The 21,284-nt window shown below is 40.7% G+C and overlaps 1 protein-coding gene across 1 annotated transcript; it reads left to right on the top strand.

The window, feature by feature from the left end:
* Window positions 1-9,705: 9,705 nt before the first annotated feature.
* Window positions 9,706-20,169, top strand: LOC308317916 (uncharacterized protein; the record flags this gene model as incomplete). The annotated part of the gene is made up of 10 exons (XM_080767265.1): window positions 9,706-9,811; window positions 10,145-10,339; window positions 10,949-10,967; window positions 11,198-11,265; window positions 13,444-13,462; window positions 14,241-14,341; window positions 15,581-15,655; window positions 17,098-17,157; window positions 17,253-17,321; window positions 19,839-20,169. The coding sequence occupies 10 exons, from the start codon at window positions 9,706-9,708 to the stop codon at window positions 19,904-19,906; spliced, it is 780 nt and encodes a 259-aa protein (XP_080623391.1). The 3' UTR covers window positions 19,907-20,169.
* Between the last annotated feature and the right edge of the window lie 1,115 nt (window positions 20,170-21,284).

Raw genomic sequence — 21,284 nt, 5'->3', positions numbered from 1 at the left:
TTCCAACAGACAAACCCAAGCCTGTCCTGAGTGTGTCTCCTCCATGGTTGAGTCCTGGAGCCTCAGTGACTCTGAGCTGTGATGTTAAAGAATCATCTGCAGACTGGAGGTTCTACTGGTACAGAGCTGTTCCTACACCACCACACAACTCCTACACTTATGAGCTCTTACCTGGTAGCCTCCATGGGACTGTAGAAGGTTCCTATATCATTCATGGTCCTACAGGCACAGGAGGATATGTGTGTAGAGCTGGGAGAGGAGACCCAACTTATTACACTGAGTACAGTGAACCTCACTTTGTGTGGTCTGGTGGTGAGTTATTTTATTTTATTTGTATTTGTGTGTGTGTGTGTGTGTGTGTGTGTGTGTGTGTGTGTGTGTGTGTGTGTGTGTGTGTGCGTGCGCGTGCGCGTGTGTGTGTGTGTGTGTGTGTGTGTGTGTTCAAGCACGCACGCAAACTGAATGCTATATGTGTTTTATTGGGACTAAAATCAATAATAAATTCATTCATACAATGTCAACATGCTAGACAAGTAAAATAGCAAATAAGTTCAACAAGGATTCCGTAAAAAGAACTGGATAGAAGTCAGTCAGCTCTTTATGGAGGACTTGAAATTAACAAGCTAATTAACTTACAGGTAACTTTACACATAACTGCTGCAGAGTATCACAATTAGTCCTTATTCGCCATATCAACTTTTTAATACATTTATTCTAGTTACCAATTAAAGTCTGTGGAGCTCCCCTTGGTGGAATGTATGTGTACCTCATATCACTATATCACTATCCTTTAGAAAAGTAATTGACTAGATATTTGGGTACAACTGACATGTCATTATGTTAAATAACAAAAACTGTTTTTAATCCATATAAATATTCTTTCCAACAGACAAACCCAAGCCTGTCCTGAGTGTGTCTCCTCCATGGTTGAGTCCTGGAGCCTCAGTGACTCTGAGCTGTGAAGTTAAAGAATCATCTGCAGACTGGAGGTTCTACTGGTACAGAGCTGTTCCTACACCACCACACAACTTCTACACGTATGAGCTCTTACCTGGTAGCCTCCATGGGACTGTAGAAGGTTCCTACATTCATGGTCCTACAGGCACAGGAGGATATGCGTGTAGAGCTGGGAGAGGAGACCCACTATAATTACACTGAGTACAGTGAGCCTCACTTTGTGTGGTCTGGTGGTGAGTGGGACTCATTATTCATCATTCATAATTATTATTGTAAGTCTTTTTCTTAACAACCTGACTGACCCTTTCACTCTTACCATTCTATTTGGTTCTCTTTTATGTACTATATCATTGTAACACATTTTTTATGTTTGACCTCTGACCCTGTGTTGTGTTTCAGATAGTCATTCTTCAGCTTCTCTCACAGTGAGTTCTAACATAACTCAACAATTCACCTCTGAGTCTGTTTCACTGAGCTGTGAGGGACAACATACTGAATGGAGAGTGAAGACTTCATCTAGCAGTGAGCCAAGGACCAGATATACATGGAATCTCGGCCGGTATAAACTCATCAGCGGAGTGTACTGGTGTGAGTCTGGATTGGGAGAGTACAGCAATGCTGTCAACATCACAGTACACAGTGAGTGCTGTTACCTCATTCACTATCTAACAATACTGCCGCATTACTACATCTGGGACTCGGTCACAGAAATGAAATATCCGGCTGAGGGAGTGACCGGGTAAGCGAAGCGGTCAAATCCGTACCTATTTTTTGTGAAATATGTTTTTTTAAACATGATCATCAGGTACTATGATCATACAGTACTAGGAGGAAGATTTATTTCAAAAAAGTGTACAGAAAGTTTTAAAAATATGTTTTTATGTGGCCACACCCACCAGTTCATTAAGTATACCTGGTTTTCAACTTAGCACATCCCGGTATCCCACAGATTTATGTTTTTTCAAAACCGTGGCAACATTAAGCGACGGATTGAAACAACCTTTTTTTTCACAGCCTGCATCACATTTAATATAGGGCGCATTCCTAATCTGCTGATCAATGTTGAATGCCTGATTTCAAAAGTTAATTGTTTCATTTTACCAAAGCATCAAAACTATATAGATATGAAACATACCTTTTAGATTTGAATGCAATGTTCATGGACAGGTAAGAACTTTACTGTTTTACTGCTTATCCCCTGAGCCAGATATTTAATTCATGAGACTCTACATGCTACAGCAGAGGGGGTAGGCCACAGATTGGTTTAATAATAATAATAATAATAATAATAATAATAATAATAATAAAACTTTATTTGTATAGCACCTTTCATGACATGAAATGCAGCTCAAAGTGCTTTACAGAGCAATGGAGAAAAAAAGAAAAGAAAAGCAAGGCATAAACATTAAAAAACAAGAGCAGTAATGCAATACAGTGAGGACATGAATAACAAAAAATAAAATATCAATTAAAAGCAAGGGTGTAGAAGTGGGTCTTGAGCTGTGCTTTAAAAATGTCTACAGAGGCTGCCTGTCGAAGGTACAGTGGGAGTTTGTTCCATGCCGTCGGCCCGTAGAAGCAAAAAGCTGCTTCCCCGTATTTTTTAGTTGCCATTTTTTTAGGCAAAGCGAGCAGGCCAGCAGTGGAACACCTTAGGGGGGCGGTTTGGGACATATTTAGGCAGGCAGTCATGTAGGTAGGAATAAGGTGCGAGAACATTGAGTTTAATTAAAAGTATGCTCTTGTATTCTTGTTAGGTGGACTGTTTTTAACTTGTTTATTGTTTTACAGCTGGTGCTGTCATCCTGGTCAGTCCTGTCCACCCTGTGACTGAGGGGCATTCTGTCACTCTACGATGCAAACACAGAAGAGTCTCGTCTCTCTCCGACGTGGAATTCTATCGAAATGAAGAACTGGTCCAAGATGGACCCGATGACGAGATGACTGCTGTGTCTAGGTCTGAGGAGGGATTCTACAAGTGTAGACATTCTGGAGGAGAGTCACCACAGAGCTGGATGGCAGTGACATGTGAGTATGGTAACAATGTGTCTTTTAGTTGTTGTTGTTTTTTCTTCAAATACACTGTATGTAGGCATAAGCAATACTTTCTTGTCATAATCCTGTGCTACATGAAGGCTAAAAAGACACAAAATCCATTAGGCCGACTTATTAATTAAACAACAGCAACGACAACAACAACAACTGTAACAACCACAACTTCCCAGCTTACTGTAGTTTGTGAACTATTACACAATAACAGACAGTATGACAGTAGAACAACTGGAACATGGATGTCGTCACGTCTCTGGTTCTTTCTTTCAGACGAGCCTGCAGCTGAGTCCATTGATGTGACATTCACAGATTGAACTCAAATATATGGACGAGGAAAAGAAGGGTGAGCGAACACAATGCATGCAATTAACATGAAATATGATTACTGTAGACTCTGTGTGTGTGTGTGTGTGTGTGTGTGTGTGTGTGTGTGTGTGTGTGTGTGTGTGTGTGTGTGTGTGTGTGTGTGTGTCTCTCTCTCTCTGGGTTTGAGTTTTTAAAGTTGTACGTTGTTTTGTTCCAGGATGGTAAATGAAGATGTTGGTGACAAGATAACATGTCCTCACTGATATTATTATGTCAAACACACAGGATGGTTGTCATAAACCAATAATTTTAACTTTGACTCTGACCTGTCTTTTTCACCCAACCGATAATCATTGGAATATTATTCACATATCAGGTACATTTGACCTTCAGTCCCTCATTACAGAACTCACAAATATAATCCCTGTAGCTTACTGTACAATGGTATAAATTCAACTCCCTACTACCAAAAGAAACTGATCACACACATCTAACTCTTGAACATGGAGCTCAGCTGATTTACAGCTGTATTAGGCTGTGTTAGGCTGTGTCGTTCTTGTCAGTATGAATGCATTGTATACATTATTGGTAACTACTGTATTCCCTCATTTCCAAGACCTTTCAGGCATCCCACAAATTGAGAAGTCCCACAAATCGCCCCTCCCCCCACCATGAAAAGTTAACAGCTATATGCATATCAGTCTTGTTACTAGGAGAAACCCAGATACTGAGGCTATAGACAGTGTTTTATTGTATAAATGTTTGAGGTGAATAATTAGTGAGTATTAGACTATTGATTGTATTTGGCACTGAACATGGAGCTAACTGATTGGTGAATTAGTACTACTAGCCCTTACCCGTTGTGAGATATTTGCCCCATCTTGTGGCCACGGGGGGTACTGCACCCAGGTGCATTGCCCATGGAATCGTGTGGTGATGTAAAAACAATATTTGTACAGTAAATATGACAGTTGCGTCTGTAAAAAGTAGCCTAGGTCACTTCTGGGAGCGTGCAGATTTTTTTTGGCATAGAGAGATGTGTGCTAATAGTGTGGCTCGGTCGGAGAAAGAAGACAAACGGAGACCACGGCTGTAAACGGCTGTTTTAATCCACTAATAAATTCATTATTAATCATTAAAGGTAGAGTAAGTGATTTCATTCAAAAAACCTTAGGTTTCGTTTTTGGCTGTGGGACCTAAGCCTTCGTCCAATCAGGATAGAGAGTCAAAAACGAAACCTAAGGTTTTTTGACCCCCAGGGGTTAACTGGGGACAGGGAGGAACTCCTTATATGGTCAGCACACTCTATAGTAGAGAGGATTATCACAACAAAACAAAAAAATAAGTGATATTTGAATTAAGTGAAATCACTTACTCTACCTTTAATGTGTCAAATGGAAAAAAGGGCTCCGTTACGCCCTCCATATAATTATGGTCCATGCCTGTGTGAAAAGTGGGAGTGATTCGTGAAGTCAATGATGAGATAACGCGCTGTTTCTGACATTCAGACATTCAGACAGACATTCAGACATTCGCTGAATTATAGTATGATGATATGATGATATGATATGATGATATGATGATGATGATGATGATATGATGATATGATGATATGATGATGATGATGATGATGATAGTATGATTGTGATGTTGCCTAACTCCGTTTGTAAGTGTAACACTCTGTAGAATTAACTTTGAATTATTGTAATAAAACTATTCTATCATTATACTTTATTAAAGCATTTCATTTGATGCCTTCTTCTTTATTTCTGTTTAAATGTTTTAAATTTGAATAATTATTGCCTTCTAGAATTGCAATGTTATTATTGAATTTGAATGAGCTATTGAATTTGAATGAGCTGCTTTAGCATTTTTAAATTCTTCATGGAAATGATTCAGTTGTATCTGTTGTGTCCTGTCTTTTACTATGGATACAAATAAAAATAAAACAAAATGACTCGGTTGCCGTATACGTTGTCTGTGTCTGTTGCATGTTTGACAGATGAGGCCATTGAGGCACAAGAAAGAGCTGATCAGCCTATAGTAACATTATGTGTTGGGGCACCCGCTGGCCTAGCGGTCCAGGCACATGCCACATAATATAGGCTCTGGCCTGACAGCGCGTCACGTGTTCGAGTCCCGTTCATGACGACCTTTGCTGCATGTCTCTCCCCTTCTCTCTCTCCCTCTTTCCTGTCTGTCTTCACTGTAACTATCAATAAAGGCACAAAAGCCAAAAAAGTAATCTTTAAAAAAAATATATATATAACATGCAAGATGTGTACATGCACGCACATACTGTACGCACTCACACACACGCGCGTGCATGTCATACTTTATGAAACACTTAGTTTTACTTTTTTAATGGAAGTCTAGATATGACATCATCAGCTATAGCCTCTTTCAGAGCCCCGTCGTCTATAAGAGGAAGTGAACTGCAGTTTGACACATTTTTTTCTTCATCCTGTTAAATTAATTAATTAATTTAAAGGATTCATGAACAAATGACTAAATGCTCATAATATATAATATATTTACCAGTATCATATTAGTTTACACCCAGCAGTGTATTCATAATCATACTACTATCCACCACCAGGCCAAAAGACCATGGCTGGAGATTATAATCTTTGCCTGCATGTGCGTATGCGTGATGTGCTCAGCTCATCTCGGAAACAGAGAGGGGGCGGTGCAGTTCCGTTGAAGCGCTACATTGTAGCCACAGCACCTCTGCAACACTGTTGTGGAATACACACCACTCTGCAGCTACTAGCACATTTAAGGCCAAACCGCAGCAATGCAACTACTTGTATCATCACACATATCATTACACATATTCTAATTTACGTATTTCCCCAATAACAACCTTTAAATAATATGTCTTCCCTTTTGTCTTAACAACAACTGCAGCCTAGAAAAGGAGAAGACTGTGACCAAGCAAGAAGCAACCAAGTCATTGTCACACGTCACAACAAGCAGCGTGTGGTTAGTTAGTGTTCACAGCATCCTACATGTCATCTGAAAGGTTGGAACATTCTAACCTTTCTCATGTATTTTGCTGCCCATTTCTAACAGTCCTGCATCAACACTTCTGCACACATTCTGCTGTCTTCCATTACAATGGTATATAATCCTTCCCTTATTGGCTTCCAGCGCAGTCTAAACAACATGGCTCTGCAACACTTCAATCCACTAATCATACAACATTATAGGCTACTCTTTGCTTGCCCAGCTGGCCTTGTGTTGTTGTGTAATGATGGACAGTTGATAGAGGAATAGATAGAGTGCAAGAAGTGGTGTCTTTTAATGTGATTTAAATAATGTTTTAATGTGATCTCTGTCAAGTATGCTTTTTAACAGCATGAATAAGTGTGTGTGTGTGTGTGTGTGTGTGTGTGTGTGTGTGTGTGTGTGTGTGTGTGCGTGCGTGATCAGGCCATTCATTTCCCTTCAGTGATCTGATGAAATGGAGCTACTACTGTGACACTCTCACTCACTCACTCTCTCTCTCTCTCTCTCTCTCTCTCTCTCTCTCAGTATTAGTTCAAAGTGAGTAGGAAGTCGTTTTCAGTCGTTCACAGGATGCAGGGTCACATCTTTCTCTGTGTTCTCTGTGAGTATATATCACTATTCTTCATGGAAATAAATATGAGTATGAAACTAATATGAATATCAGTGTCTGTACGGAGTTAAAAATGCAGTGAATTTAATCAATGTAGTTGTTTTATGTCGGATGTTTTCACCTTGCTGTACATTTACCATGGCAATAGGCCTAATAATACTTTACTCTTGAAAATATAAAACATGTGATCATTCTATCGTCTTCTCAGGCCTTTGGGAAAAAAACATGATCATGATTATATTAGGAGAAAGATTTTTTTCTAAAAAGTGTAAGCCTACAGAAAGTGTGTGTTTTTACGTGGCCACCAGGCATTACGTATGCCTGGTTTGCCTGGTGCGTGTGGCCACATAAAAACACACACACTTTCTGTGATAGGTGCTTAAAGCGTCATTAGCCATTCATATTAATACAACAACATGAATAATATTCTTTCATCAAATGTTTTTCAGTGCTGAGTAACCTCCTGCCACATGGACACAGTCAAGGTTAATATTATTTTTTGATATCCATTCTCTTTATTATCCCAGTCTCAGTATGTATTTATGCCAGTTCACTGTTATGTATTGTATTGAGTCATGTTTTGAGCATCTACTCAACTTGTTACTTTGATTTACAGAACGTTTGTATCATTTGGCTTCGTGTGTTTGTGTAGAGCAGGGTTGCCCATAAGGTAGATTGCAATCTATAAATATATATAAACTATTTTTGGTATCTGACTGCCACTAACTGTTTCATTGATTGAGTGACATAAAAAACCTACCAATTCCATGTTCCAATAGTTGGACTATTTTGTAATGTTTTTAAAAATAGCAAAAAAAAGAGAAGAAAGCAAAGAAGTTTAGTGATGCAAGATAGGGCCCCTATTGTGGTCTGTATGGAAAAAAAAATATATTAATCATCATATTTTGTATGATAAAATCATAAAAATATGATTACATATTTGTATGCAACTTTGTTCGAGAACTGCGCATCTAATATGTTGCTACCGATAGCTAACGGCTGGACAGGGTATGTAGGCGTGCGTGTGTGTGTGTGTGTGTGTGTGTGCGTGCGTGCCTGCGTGCACACGTCTGTGTAAACTGAATGCTATGTGGGGAGTAGCAGAGACATGCAGACATTCTAAATCAGTAATAAATGCATTCCTACAGTCTCAACATGCTAGACAAGTAAAATAGCAAAGACGTTCAACAAGGGTTCTATAAAAGGAACTGGTTAGAACGAATAGTCATCTATTCAGTCAGCTCTTTATGGAGGACTTGAAATTAACAAACTAACTTACAGGTTACACATAACTGCTGCAGAGTATCACAACTAGTCCTTATTAGCTTTTTAATGAACTTCTGCTACTTATTAAAGTCTGTGGAGCTCCCCTTGGTGGAATGTACCATGTCATTATGTTAAATAACAAACACCGTTTTTAATCAATAGAAATTTTCTTTCCAACAGACAAACCCAAGCCTGTCCTGAGTGTGTCTCCTCCATGGTTGAGTCCTGGAGCCTCAGTGACTCTGAGCTGTGAAGTTGAAGAATCATCTGCAGACTGGAGGTTCTACTGGTACAGAGCTGTTCCTACACCACCACACAAGTCCTACACTTATGAGCTCTTACCTGGTAGCCTCCATGGGACTGTAGAAGGTTCCTACATTCATGGTCCTACAGGCACAGGAGGATATGTGTGTAGAGCTGGGAGAGGAGACCCACTGTATTACACTGAGTACAGTGAGCCTCACTTTGTGTGGTCTGGTGGTGAGTGGGACTCATTATTCATCATTCGTAATTATTATAGGTTATTTCCAAAACAATTTACAGAATAGACCCAGTGACTTAGACTGACTGATTCACTCTATCATTTTGTATGCTCTATCAATCTGTCTCACGTCCACTGTTTATAATATTTTACCGTTTGTGTTTCTAGATCGTAATTCTTCAGCTTCTCTCACAGTGAGTCCTAACATAACTCAACACTTCCTCACCAGTCCTGTTTCACTGAGCTGTGAGGGACAACATACTGAATGGAAAGTTAATAGTTACCCTGGTGGACTGTCTTCACCTGAAAGTGGGACAACGACCAGATACACATGGGATGTCAACAAGTTGAAACTCACCAGTGGAGTGTATTGGTGTGAGTCTGGATTGGGAGAGTACAGCAATGCTGTCAACATCACAGCACGTGGTGAGTCCAGCCAAGCCTACTTTCTTCACTACCTGAATGCCATCTACTCGTCAGTAGCATTAGAAATTTAGCATACATTACTGATTTGACTGAGGAGGTGACTGGTGGAATGGTCAAAATCTTATCTTTTCTCTGCGTACATCAGAAATGTAAAGGTAATCCTGTAATCTGTCGGGGGAAATTAAGTGCATGTGGTTTTGATTAATTAAACTATAGGTTGAAACAACCTTTTAATTTGGATGTTTTGACATCAAATTTAACAAGGTTGTGTCTCCATGCTAAATGTCAGATTTAAGAAGTTGTTTCAACTTTATTATTATCATCATTATCCTATCTGTAGGATACATGACTACAATTTATTTTTTATACATGGAGGCGGACACAAATACATTAAAAGTATGTATGTTTTTCTTGCATGTTATCTTGTCTTACAGCTGGTTCTGTCATCCTGGTCAGTCCTGTCCACCCTGTGACTGAGGGACATTCTGTCACTCTACGATGCAAAAACAAAATAAGAGTCTCGTCTGAGTCGTCTCTCTCCAACGTGGAATTCTATAGAAATGAAGTACTGGTCCAAAATAAACCCAGCGATGAGATGATCATACCTGCTGTGTCTAAGTCTGATGAGGGATTCTACAGGTGTAAAGATCCTGGAGGACAGTCAGCACAGAGCTGGATGGCAGTGGCATGCGAGTATACTGGTAACAATTGTTGTCTCCACCAGGTCAAAGGCTGTCATTCCGTCCTGTTGGCTGTGCACACACAGCAAAATCTCTGCCCCAAACAGAGATTGCACGCATGTACGCGCACACACACACACACACACACACACACACACACACACACACACACACACACACACACACACACACACACACACACACACACACACTAAGCATGTTTGTTCGCTGTATAACAGTAGTTGAATTACAATGTCTCGCAGAATTTCTATAGACTAAATTATGCTAAAATGAGTTGTTCTATAATTCCAACCTATTTATTTAAAGTGCTATTTGCTGTGTGTCAACCTCCAGTGACTGATGAACCATCTAAACCTTCAGTGAGTGGATCTCCTCCACCTTCAGTGAGTGGATCTGCTCCACCTTCAGTAACTGCAGCACCAGCTGAGGAAAGGAGTTCCACAGTGTGGTTGATTGTAGGACTTGTTCCTGCCATGGTTCTTCTACTGACCATCCTGCTGATCGTGCTGCGTCGACACAGAACATCTAGTGAGAAACAATCTTACATCTATATTAAATCTTTCTAGGAATCATGTGTCCTTATATAGGAATCATGCAGCAGTACGTTGTGCCACTAAACAGCAGAGGACTATAGCTTACAGTGTAAAACATTATTTCAATGGTTTTCAAACACCTTCCATGCCAAGGACACACCCCAGTGTACTATGCAGTAGGCCTGGGCCATGTACAGTATGCACTCATAACTCATAACTGAGAGTGTGTAGAGTTTACGGGCTATATCTTGTGCCACCCCTTACCCCTCATCCCGAAACCTATTTGCCTTTTCTTTTTTTTTAAATACTTCAACTAGCCATTCCAATCTACATCGACGTTGAGAGCTTGTAAGATCAGCTATTTTAAAATGTTTTAAAATAGTAAGAAATGGCAAATAAGTTTAGGGATAAATAAGGGGTAAGATATACAGTAGTAGCTATAGATGTTCTCCCCATGTCCCCCATGTAGGATAGGTATACCCTCACAAAATACATGCAGTATGTACTATACTGCCTCTCTCTGAAAAACAGTGTACAAAATGACCCCACTTTGAGAACCACTGCACTATTTAACGTGTTTTACTATTTCTTTTTTGTATTGCAGATCATCCATGTTGCGTCAGGTATGACTATATGTGTACACGACTCTCACTCTGTCTAACCCTGTCTGCTGATGGCTCGCCAGCTTTGTGTCACCTGTCTGTCTGTCTGTCCACTAGCACCTCCTACAGGTTGTTCAGGGCATCTGTTCAGCATTGAGTGGAGCTGCCTGGGATCTCAAGTCTGCATGCAAATGACCACGTGGCATGAAGTGGTATCCTCCTAAATCTTTAATATCTTTATCTTGAACTAGATCCATCCAGTCCCGGGGAACCAATCAGAACTCAGCAGCAGACCAGAGGACCAACCAGCTGAGAGCAGGTACAGATGATGGAGACACCCCGTCAGCCTTTCAACCAATCACAATCAATCAATCAATCAATCAATCAATCAGTCAATCAATCAATCAATCAATCAATCGGCTACTTTATAACACATTGTTATTCAAATGTGGATTTTTTTTAATTTTACAGAATTATAAAGATGAATTATGAGAATTGTGTGAATCAGACATTGGTGATTATGGATGTCTGTGGTAACTAATGTCTTTCAGATGAACCTGCAGCAGAGTCCAGTGACGCCATATATTCAGAGATTGACAAGGAAAGGAAGGGTGAGCGAATGTACAATGCTCACGTGTGTGTGTACAGTAATGTTGCCATCAATACACAATGAGTGTCAGAGGTCACATTCTCACCTAATACTTCGGTAGACTCGAATGCGTATGGGATTACTGTAGGGGAAATTGGGATTCTTGCATATTTAATTGGCTGCGGTTTGCCTTCACACTGTCATTCGCAGCAATTGGAAACGCAGCAGGGGGGACCTTTATCAATGTGTTCCATTCATAAACTAGCCTACACAGTGAAATCTATGGTGATAAAATTACACTCATAACGTGCATGTGTCGTGCCGTCTGGGACCCCCCCCCCCCCCCTCTCTCTCTTTCTCTCTCTCTCTATGCACGCAGCTGCCACACACTGTTCTTTTGGGCATGGAGGCACAGCGCTGCATGAGCGCACTGATATAACTCCCCAGTCCCCACACAGTGACAGCACTCCATGTTTACGGCACGCACAGACAGACAGACAGACAGACAGAATATTCTGTAGGCTATAATAGGCTACACTGCAGTGTTTTTATGTGTTTTCTTAAGCAAATGATTAATGTACACGTCGATCAGGGCTTCAGTCTCCTCATTCGACCACGTCTATCCACAGTAACGGGACATCTTTGCGCTGCGTAAAATATGCCTTCTCCGTCTCCAACTGAGTTCAGCTCCTCACCCGCCACATTGTTTGCTTCATTTCCTTTATTTACTGCGGCTTGCATTCACACCTGCACCGAATAGTAGTCAAGTTCCATTGGAAGCGAAGCGAAACCCCCGTTTTTGGACAGAGTAAAATGCGGTTCTTTGCTGCGCATTAGGATTCGAATGAGCCTTCACACCTGCCAAACGAAGCGCACTTTCTGAAAATGCGCAGCAGGATTCGTTTTAATCGCAGCAAAGCTCTCTGGTGAGAATGTGACCAGAGTGTACTTCATAATATTGTAAGTCTAATATCACACGTACTGTTCATCACCTGAAGCCGACAGTAATTGGTGCATTTATATAGCGCCTTTATCCGAGGCGTTTTACATAGATTGTGCATTAGGCCTACATTCACCCAGTCATACATTCACCGATGGCGGCGGAAACCATTTCGACACTAACACTGGGGGTACAAACTGGCAACCTTGCAGGTTGCCATCCAGCCACTCTACCCCTGAGCCACCGCCGCCCTCAGTAGTCTTAGGGTACAATCATTCATTTCGTATAGCTAAACAAAAATGCTACATGTACTGAACTGAACAGGTCTACCAGAAAAGAAGGCTGTGCCTATATTATATTGGCTATATAAAGGCAGTTTCAATTACAGGCTTAACAGGTGCAAGAATTTCGAAATCACACCCGTGTGAAGTAAAGTGACAAAACAAACATTAATTTATCTTTATTGTTAATGGGATTTAATGTTGGTGTTAGGGACAAGATGACGTAAATGTTCCCTTTCCCTTCATTGTCAATGGCAACAGTGGCAACGGTGCCAGAACAAACATTAAATTATCATCATTGTTAATGGCATTTAATGTTTGTGTTAGGGACAAGATGACGTAAATTTTCCCTTCATTGTCAAAGGCGTTTATAAAACAAACATTAAACAAAAAACAAACATTAAACCTGTATATGAGGCTAGCACCCCTCAAAAAGATGCTTAATCAGTCACATATTTAAACCTGAGCTTTAACATTCCGCTGTAATATTATTGCATAATAACATATGATTATTTAAATGTGATTTTGAAAAGAGGGTGTTGACAGAATTATAGAGATGAATTCAAGTGGAAATTATTTGTGTCTGTAATTTATCTCTCTGAAGAAACTCTGAGAGTGTACAAAAACCTCACTTTGAGAACCACTGCACTATTTAACGTGTTTTACTATTTCTTTTTTGTATTGCAGATCATCCATGTTGCGTCAGGTATGACTATGTTGTGTACACGACTCTCACTCTGTCTAACCCTGTCTGCTGATGGCTCACCAGCTTTGTGTCACCTGTCTGTCTGTCCACTAGCACCTCCTACAGGTTGTTCAGGGCATCTGTTCAGCATTGAGTGGAGCTGGGATCTCAAGTATGCATGCATTATGTGGTGAAACTCTTCACTGTCAGGTTAAACAAATAAAATCTCTGGGGTTTCAGAGGAGACATGTGGTTGTCTAGTCTCTACCACTGTCCTCTAGCCTGACTGAGTTTGTCAAGTTATTGGAAAAAAAATTAACATCTAGAGCAGTGGTTTTCAACCCTTTTTTATAGCAAGGCACATTATTTATTCAGCCTTTGAGTCACGGACCACCACTTGATGACATTTAGCCTGATCAGACCCACAACATTGTGTTGTCGTTGGATACGATTTTCTCCACATGTCCATGCTGTATTGACGTGGTACCATTAGGAGAGATAACAGGCCAACGTCAATGAAAATAGTTTTTTTTTTTTTTATATATAATTTTTATCCCACGATTTTGTAACCTATTTTTCACTCCTGTGTAATGTGATCCTGGGCACTGCACACCCTCCGCCAACCTATATTCCCCATATATGGGGGACATGGGGAGAGCAACGGACTTGAACTCACTTGTGTGTGTGTGTGTGTGTGTGTGTGTGTGTGTGTGTGTGTGTGTGTGTGTGTGTGTGTGTGTGTGTGTGTGTGTACACGTCTCTCCTCCTAAATCTTTCATATCTTTATGTTGGACTATAGATCCATCGAGTCACGGGGAACCAATCAGAACTCAGCAGCAGACCAGAGGACCAACCAGCTGAGAGAAGGTACAGATGATGGACACACCCCGCATCAGCATGGTCAGCCTTTCAATCAATCAATCAATCAATCAATTAATCAATCGGCTACTTTATAACACGAATGTGGATTTTTTTTGTAAATTTGACAGAATTATAGAGATGAATTGTGTGAATCAGACTGAAAAAGGAAGAATAAGTCTGCATACCGTTTTGAAAGCTCCCCAAAAAAATGTAATTAACAAAGCGGGCCTCTGTGGCCTTCGTCAGGTGTGCAGACTTAGGTCGCATTCTCACCTAATACTTCGGTAGACTCAAATGCGTATGGGCGGAGAAATGGGATTCTTGCATATTTAATTGGCTACGGTTTTCCTTCACACTGTCATGATCCGCAGCAATTGGAAACGCAGCAGGGGGAACCTTTATCAATGTGTTCCATTCATAAACTAGCCTACACAGTGAAATGATAAATCTATGGTGATAAAATTATACTCATAACGTGCATATGTGTCGTGCCGTCTGGGACTGCCCCCCCCCCTCTCTCTCGCTCTCTCACTATAAGCATGCAGCCACGCACTGTTCTTTTGGGCATGGAGGCACAGCGCTGAGCGCACTGATATAACAGACAGCAGCGCAAAATGTTTCCAAGTTTATTGAGATGAAAGTTCCTACTCCCCACTAGTCCCCACACAGTGACAGCACTCCATGTTTACGGCACGCACAGACAGACAGAATATTCTGTAGGCTATAATACTATTACACTGCACTGCAGTGTTTGTGTTTTCTTAAGCAATTGATTAATGTACTCGTCCTCATTTCGATCAGGGCTTCAGTCTCCACTCTCCTCATTCGACCACGTCTATCCACGGTAACGGGACATCTTTGCGCTGCGTAAAATATGCCTTCTCCGTCTCCAACTGTGTTCAGCTCCTCAACCGCCACATATGTTTGCTTCATTTCCTTTATTTGCTGCGGATTGCATTCACACCTGCACCGAATCGTAGTCAAGCGCGATTGGAAGCGAAGCGAAACCCCCGTTTTTGCTCGGAGTAAAATGCGGTTCTTTGTTGCACATTAGGATTCGAAAGAGCCTTCACACCTGCCAAACGAAGCGCACTTTCTGAAAATGCGCAGCAGGATTCGTTTGGTGAGAATGCAACCTTATTCTTTCTTTTGCAGTCTGTTTCTTTTTAGTTCGAGCACCCGTTGAATTAACCCGGGATGTGCGTGCACCTCCTGGCCAATTGTGTGAATCAGACATTGATGCTTATGGATGTCTATGTGGTAACTCATTAATTTCAGATGAACCTGCAGCAGAGTCCAGTGACGGCATATATTCAGAGATTGAACTCAAAGATATGGACAAGGAAAGGATGGGTGAGCGAATGCACACACAGCTCACACTGGCGTGTGTGTGTGTGTGTGTGTGTGTGTGTACAGTAATGTTGTCATCAATACACAATGAGTGTCAGAGTGTACTTCATAATAATGTAAGTCTAATATTACACTGTTCTCACACCTACAGTAGTCTTACTGTGTCTTAGGGTACAATCATTCATTTCGTATAGCTAAACAGAAATGCGAAATGAACTATTTCTATTAGGCTATATAAAGGCAGTTTCAATTACAGGCTTAACAGGTGCAAGCATTTAAAAATCACACCCGTGTGAAGTGAGGCGCTAATATATTAGGTCACATTCCCACCTAATTGGGATTCTTGCATATTTAATTTGCTGCGGTTTGCCTTCACACTGTCATCCGCAGCAATTGGAAACGCAGCAGGGGGGACCTTTATCAATGTGTTCCATTCATAAACTAGCCTACACAGTGAAACCTATGGTGGTAAAATTATACTCATAACGTGCATGTGTCGTGCCGACTGGGACTGGGACTGGACCCCCCCCTCCCCCTCTCTCACTATACGCACGCAGCCATGCACTGTTCTTTTGGGCATGGAGGCACAGCGCTGAGCACACTGATATATCAGTGATTTGATTTATATCAATTGATTACTCGTCGGACGAGTAATCAATTGCTTAAGAAAACACATAAAAACACTGCAGTGTACTGAAGCCCTGATCGAAATGAGGACGAGTCTCGTCCTCATTTCGATCAGGGCTTCAGTCTCCTCATTCGACCACGTCTATCCACGGTAACGGGACATCTTTGCGCTGCTTAAAACATGCCTTCTCCGTCTCCAACTGTGTTCAGCTCCTCACCCACCACATTGTTTGCTTCATTTCCTTTATTTACTGCGGATTGCATTCACACCTGCACCGAATCGTAATCAAGTGCGATTGGAAGCGAAGCGAAACCCCCGTTTTTGCTCGGAGTAGAATGCGGTTCTTTGATACGCATTAGGAATATAATGAACCAAACAAAGTGCACTTTCTGAAAATGCGCAGCAGGATTCGTTTTAATCGCAGAAAAGCTCTCTGGTGTGAATGTGACCTTAAAGTCTAACTCATGTTGATTAGGTGATGTAAAACAAACGGTGTCAACACAAACATTACATTTTCCCTTCATTGTCAATGGCGTTTTTAAAACTAACATTGAACTAAAACCAAACATTAAACCTGTATATAGGAGGGCCCCTCAAAAAAAGAGGAAAAAAAAGATGCTTAATCAGTCACATATTTAAACCTGAGCTTTAACATTCCGCTGTGATATTATTGCATAATAACATATGATTATTTAAATGTGATTTTGATAAGAGAGTGTTAGATTTGACAGAATTATAGATGAATTCAAGTGGAAATTATTACTTTACTATTTATGGACAATTACCACGTCTATGATCGTTCTTTTATTTTTTTCAGAGTCCAGTGACGCGACATATTCACAGATTGAACTCAAGTACATGGACAAGGAAAAGAATGGTGAGCGAACATAAATGAACATGAAAAGTTTGCAGAATTACAGTACATTTCAAGCACAACTCAAAACAAAAACTGTTAACTGTGGACTTTTTCAGAGTCCAGTGACGCCGCTGACGCGACATATTCACAGATTGAACTCAAGTACATGGACAAGGAAAAGAATGGTGAGCGAACACAATACATGAAATGAACATGAAAAATTTGCAGAATTACAGTACATTTCAAGCACAACTCAATACAAAAACTGTTAACTGTGGACGACACCATAAAGCATTAGACTTGTTTACAATAGGGCCCACCATTTTCAATTCATCATAACATTTAGGGACGTACAAATATACACTTCTATATAGCCAAAGACGGGAAATCATCATAAAAATACGTAAAAAGGGAACGAAACATATACAGTAAGGGGGAAAAGGGGTCGGTGGTGGATTCAGATTTTAAGGGGTCCAGTTTCGAATTGCAGCCGTCCGCAGGTGCCTTTTGAGAGCGGGTTTGAAGAATGAAACTATTAAAAACAGACTATACCACCTCACGTGAATTAACTTGATTGAAACAAACTGATCAATGTTGGCAGTGCTGCATCAGGGATATAGAGCACTAAGATTTAGACTCTTGTGGATGTATTGTTGAGGTTGGAGGACGGACACCAGCCCTATATATAGAGCTCCGAACATGTGCAAATGCAAAATATAAGGTGCTCACCCTGATGTCCCAAATGTTAGAGGGGCCTGCGGGGTGCTTGTGCAATGTCCCTAGTTTTCAATCAATAGGCCTATAAAGAAGTGTTTTAATCTGGCCGTTTGTGGACGATTCTGTCTGAATCCCATGACTCCTTCAAAACCGCTCTCAAAGGGTACCTACGGACGGCTGCATGCAATTCGAAACTGGACTTCGTAAAATCTGATTCCCCCTTCCCCCCTCTTTTCCTTTGTACCTCCTTACATGATTTCCTTTGTTGTATATATGTCTCTAAATGTTCTGATGAATTGAAAATGGTGCACCCTGTTGTAAACAAGTGTAATGCTTTATCAGTGTGTCGTCCACAGTTAACAGTCTTTGTATTGAGTTGTGCTTTCATGTGAAATGTACCCATTCTGCAAACTGTTAATAAATACTTCAATCAATCAATTTCAATCAAGTTCCCATAATATGGCCAACTAAAATGTAAAACCTGTTATGGCTGTTACTGTATGTCCACGGAAGAAACACAGAGGTGTTTTCTAATGGTCATGTCACACATATATATATATATTATTCAATTTGAGATATTATTACTACGAAAACAATGTTTTATTGTTTAAACTTATGTATTCACTATTCATTGATTCACTAGTACACCAAAATCCATTTACAAAATACTGCAGGTTCAAATATTGATATGCGATTAATTGAGATTAATTAATTACAAAGCCTCTGATTAAATAAGATTATTCTTTGTAATCGAGTCCCAGCCCTATTACAAATACATTCAAAACTCGGGTCAATGAATCATGGACAAATAGGATAGGCTACTGTCAATGGAGTAAGTATGCTGTCAACTGGAAATGATAATAAATGGAGGTGTTTGGATGTTGGGAGAAACAAACATCGACTGACATCGGTGAGTACTGATAGTAGCTAATCTTCTTGAAGTTAAGAATGAACCGGCCGCCGTGCTGAGCCGATGTTGTGTCATGTATGGTTGCTGTATGTGTGCAGAACCTGGCTGTGGTGTTTGCATGACACCCAGCTTTTTCTAGTAGCAGTTTTTGTATTGACTTTGTGCTTTCGTTTGAAATGGACCCATTCTACATGACTGTGAATACAGTGTTCAGTCAATGTTCAACAAGTGATCGAGCCATACAGCCAGATCGAGCCATTGTAGGTCTACTTGGCTACTGCAAGCACTGCCTGTGTGTGTGTGTGTGTGTGTGTGTGTGTGTGTGTGTGTGTGTGCACCATTTGGCTATGAATATGATTTCTGAAATTATTTAAATTCAAATCATCAATGCTGGTAAGACCCGCAACATGTGGGCATGTTAATTATTTTGAAAGTACTCAGTACCCGAATGCAATGCACACAAACATTATGTAAAGACAAACAAAACGTAATATTTTGAGGGCAAAAATAAGAATAAAATCAAATAAAAGGCAATAGAAGAAGAAGAAAGTGCATGTGCATGTGCATGCATGCGGCACACCTGCTCTGTGTGGATTCATGTGTTTATAATGTACAAGTCACCCACATGAGGAAATAACACAATGCATTGTGTCTGAGACTGAGTACTCAGTGGCAGTCAATGTAATTCATAATATTGGTCTAATATCACACTGTCACCATCACATTAAACCCACAGTAGATCATCTGTGTCCTCCTAACAGTGTGAAATATATTTTTTTGATTGGTACTGTAGGCCTAGCCAAGGTAACTATATGGCTAAACATAAATAATACAACATGAACTGAATTGATCACGTGCATATCAGAAGGTGGCGCCAACATCCATGAAGAACTCAATGGCTTTCAAGTTGCTGAAAAATGTAACTTACAGTAGCATTGTAATGTACTTCAATCATGATAACACAACTATTTAAATCAAATGTGGGTTTTCAAAGAGGGAGCTGAATTATATAGAGATGGATTGGGTGGAAACGTTTTGAATCTGCAATTTATGGACGTCTGTGTTTTTCTTTCAGACGAGCCTGCAGCTGCAGGGTCCAGTGATGGGACCTATTCACGGGTTGGAATAGACCAAAATCCATGAAATTGCCATTTCTGTGGACAGTTCTGAAACCTGCCTAGCAGTTACATCATTGATATAGACATGTTTGAAAATTCCAAACAAGACAAACTCTCCTTTTTTTGTTCTTCTATTTCAGCATACTAACTTTCCAGGAAGATGTCTATCTATTAGCTTGGCAGCCCCATCCATGATGTGATTGGTAGCTAGGTTTGTGAACTGTCCACAGCTTCCATAGTTTAATTTATTGTCCACGTGTGGAAATTTGTCTTCGGTCTCAACAACAGTAAAAATCACACCTGTGTGAACCAAGTGGTGCAATCCCCCCCCCCCCCCCCTCTCTCTCTCTCTCTCTCTCTCTCTCTCTCTCTCATTACAGACACAGCACTACCCCTCTCTCTGTTTCTGGCTCCCCCTACTGGTATAAATACGTAACATACTCGTGCTCAAAGACACACACACACAGGTACACAGGTACACGGACAAAGCTGGATGTAGAAGTGGTTGCACCATTTAAAAACAAAGAGCAACAACAACAGTAACAACACTTGCACAATTATGTTCGTGGCAAAAATGCAGGACAACAGCGGCAAATACATTAAAAAAAAAATCTAGCGAGACATGGTATCATTTTAGTTTAGTGCCTCATGGCATTTGGGATGAAGGCATTTTTTTTAAATGTTACGGTTAGCTTTCGGTACTTTGTACCCATAGGCGGCGGGTGCGTTTTACCTTTGGGTAGGCTATAGAATTGCGTTTGGGGGGGGACTCTCGCCGCGGATTTATTTATTTATTTATTTCCCAGATGGTCTAAAAATGAGTTATTTAGCATACTTTTACCAATGAATTAGCCTATACAGACAACGACTTTTGGACGTCTTTTTCTCAAGTCTCGAGTCAGTCAGTGTAGATTACCCGGCGGTGTTGCTGCCCCTCCCGGGAGTCGCGGCTCATGGCTCTTCACAGACGGCACAGAGACAGCAGTCACTCCGCTGAACGTGTAAGTGTTGCTGCAGTGGTGTGAACTGTGAACCGTGCGGGCACTGAGTTCTGACAGCCGACTCACAGCTTCTTCTTCTGAATTAGGCTACTTTATCTTTGCCTTGAAAAATACATTTTGCGTTTTGCTGTTTCCCAAAACAAACCAGCGTGCGCTACTCTTTGCTACAAAGCGACTGGAAGGACGAGGTTTACAGACACACCAATAGTAGTCAATCATATGCTGATTAGGCCAGTTGCTGTAGTGTATAGCCTATATCCGATCAGCGATCACCAGGGGGCAGCGACAACACACACACACACAATAGCCTTCTATAATGCTGCGCACATATATTATATATATTTAAAAAAAATACCCAGGATAATTTTTGGGAAGGCTAAGCCTTCCCTAGCCTTATGCACC

This window comes from Protomyctophum bolini, assembly GCF_963924005.1.
Source record: "Protomyctophum bolini genome assembly, chromosome: 7".
NCBI lineage: Eukaryota > Metazoa > Chordata > Actinopteri > Myctophiformes > Myctophidae > Protomyctophum > Protomyctophum bolini.
This window is presented reverse-complemented; position numbering and strand designations above follow the sequence as displayed.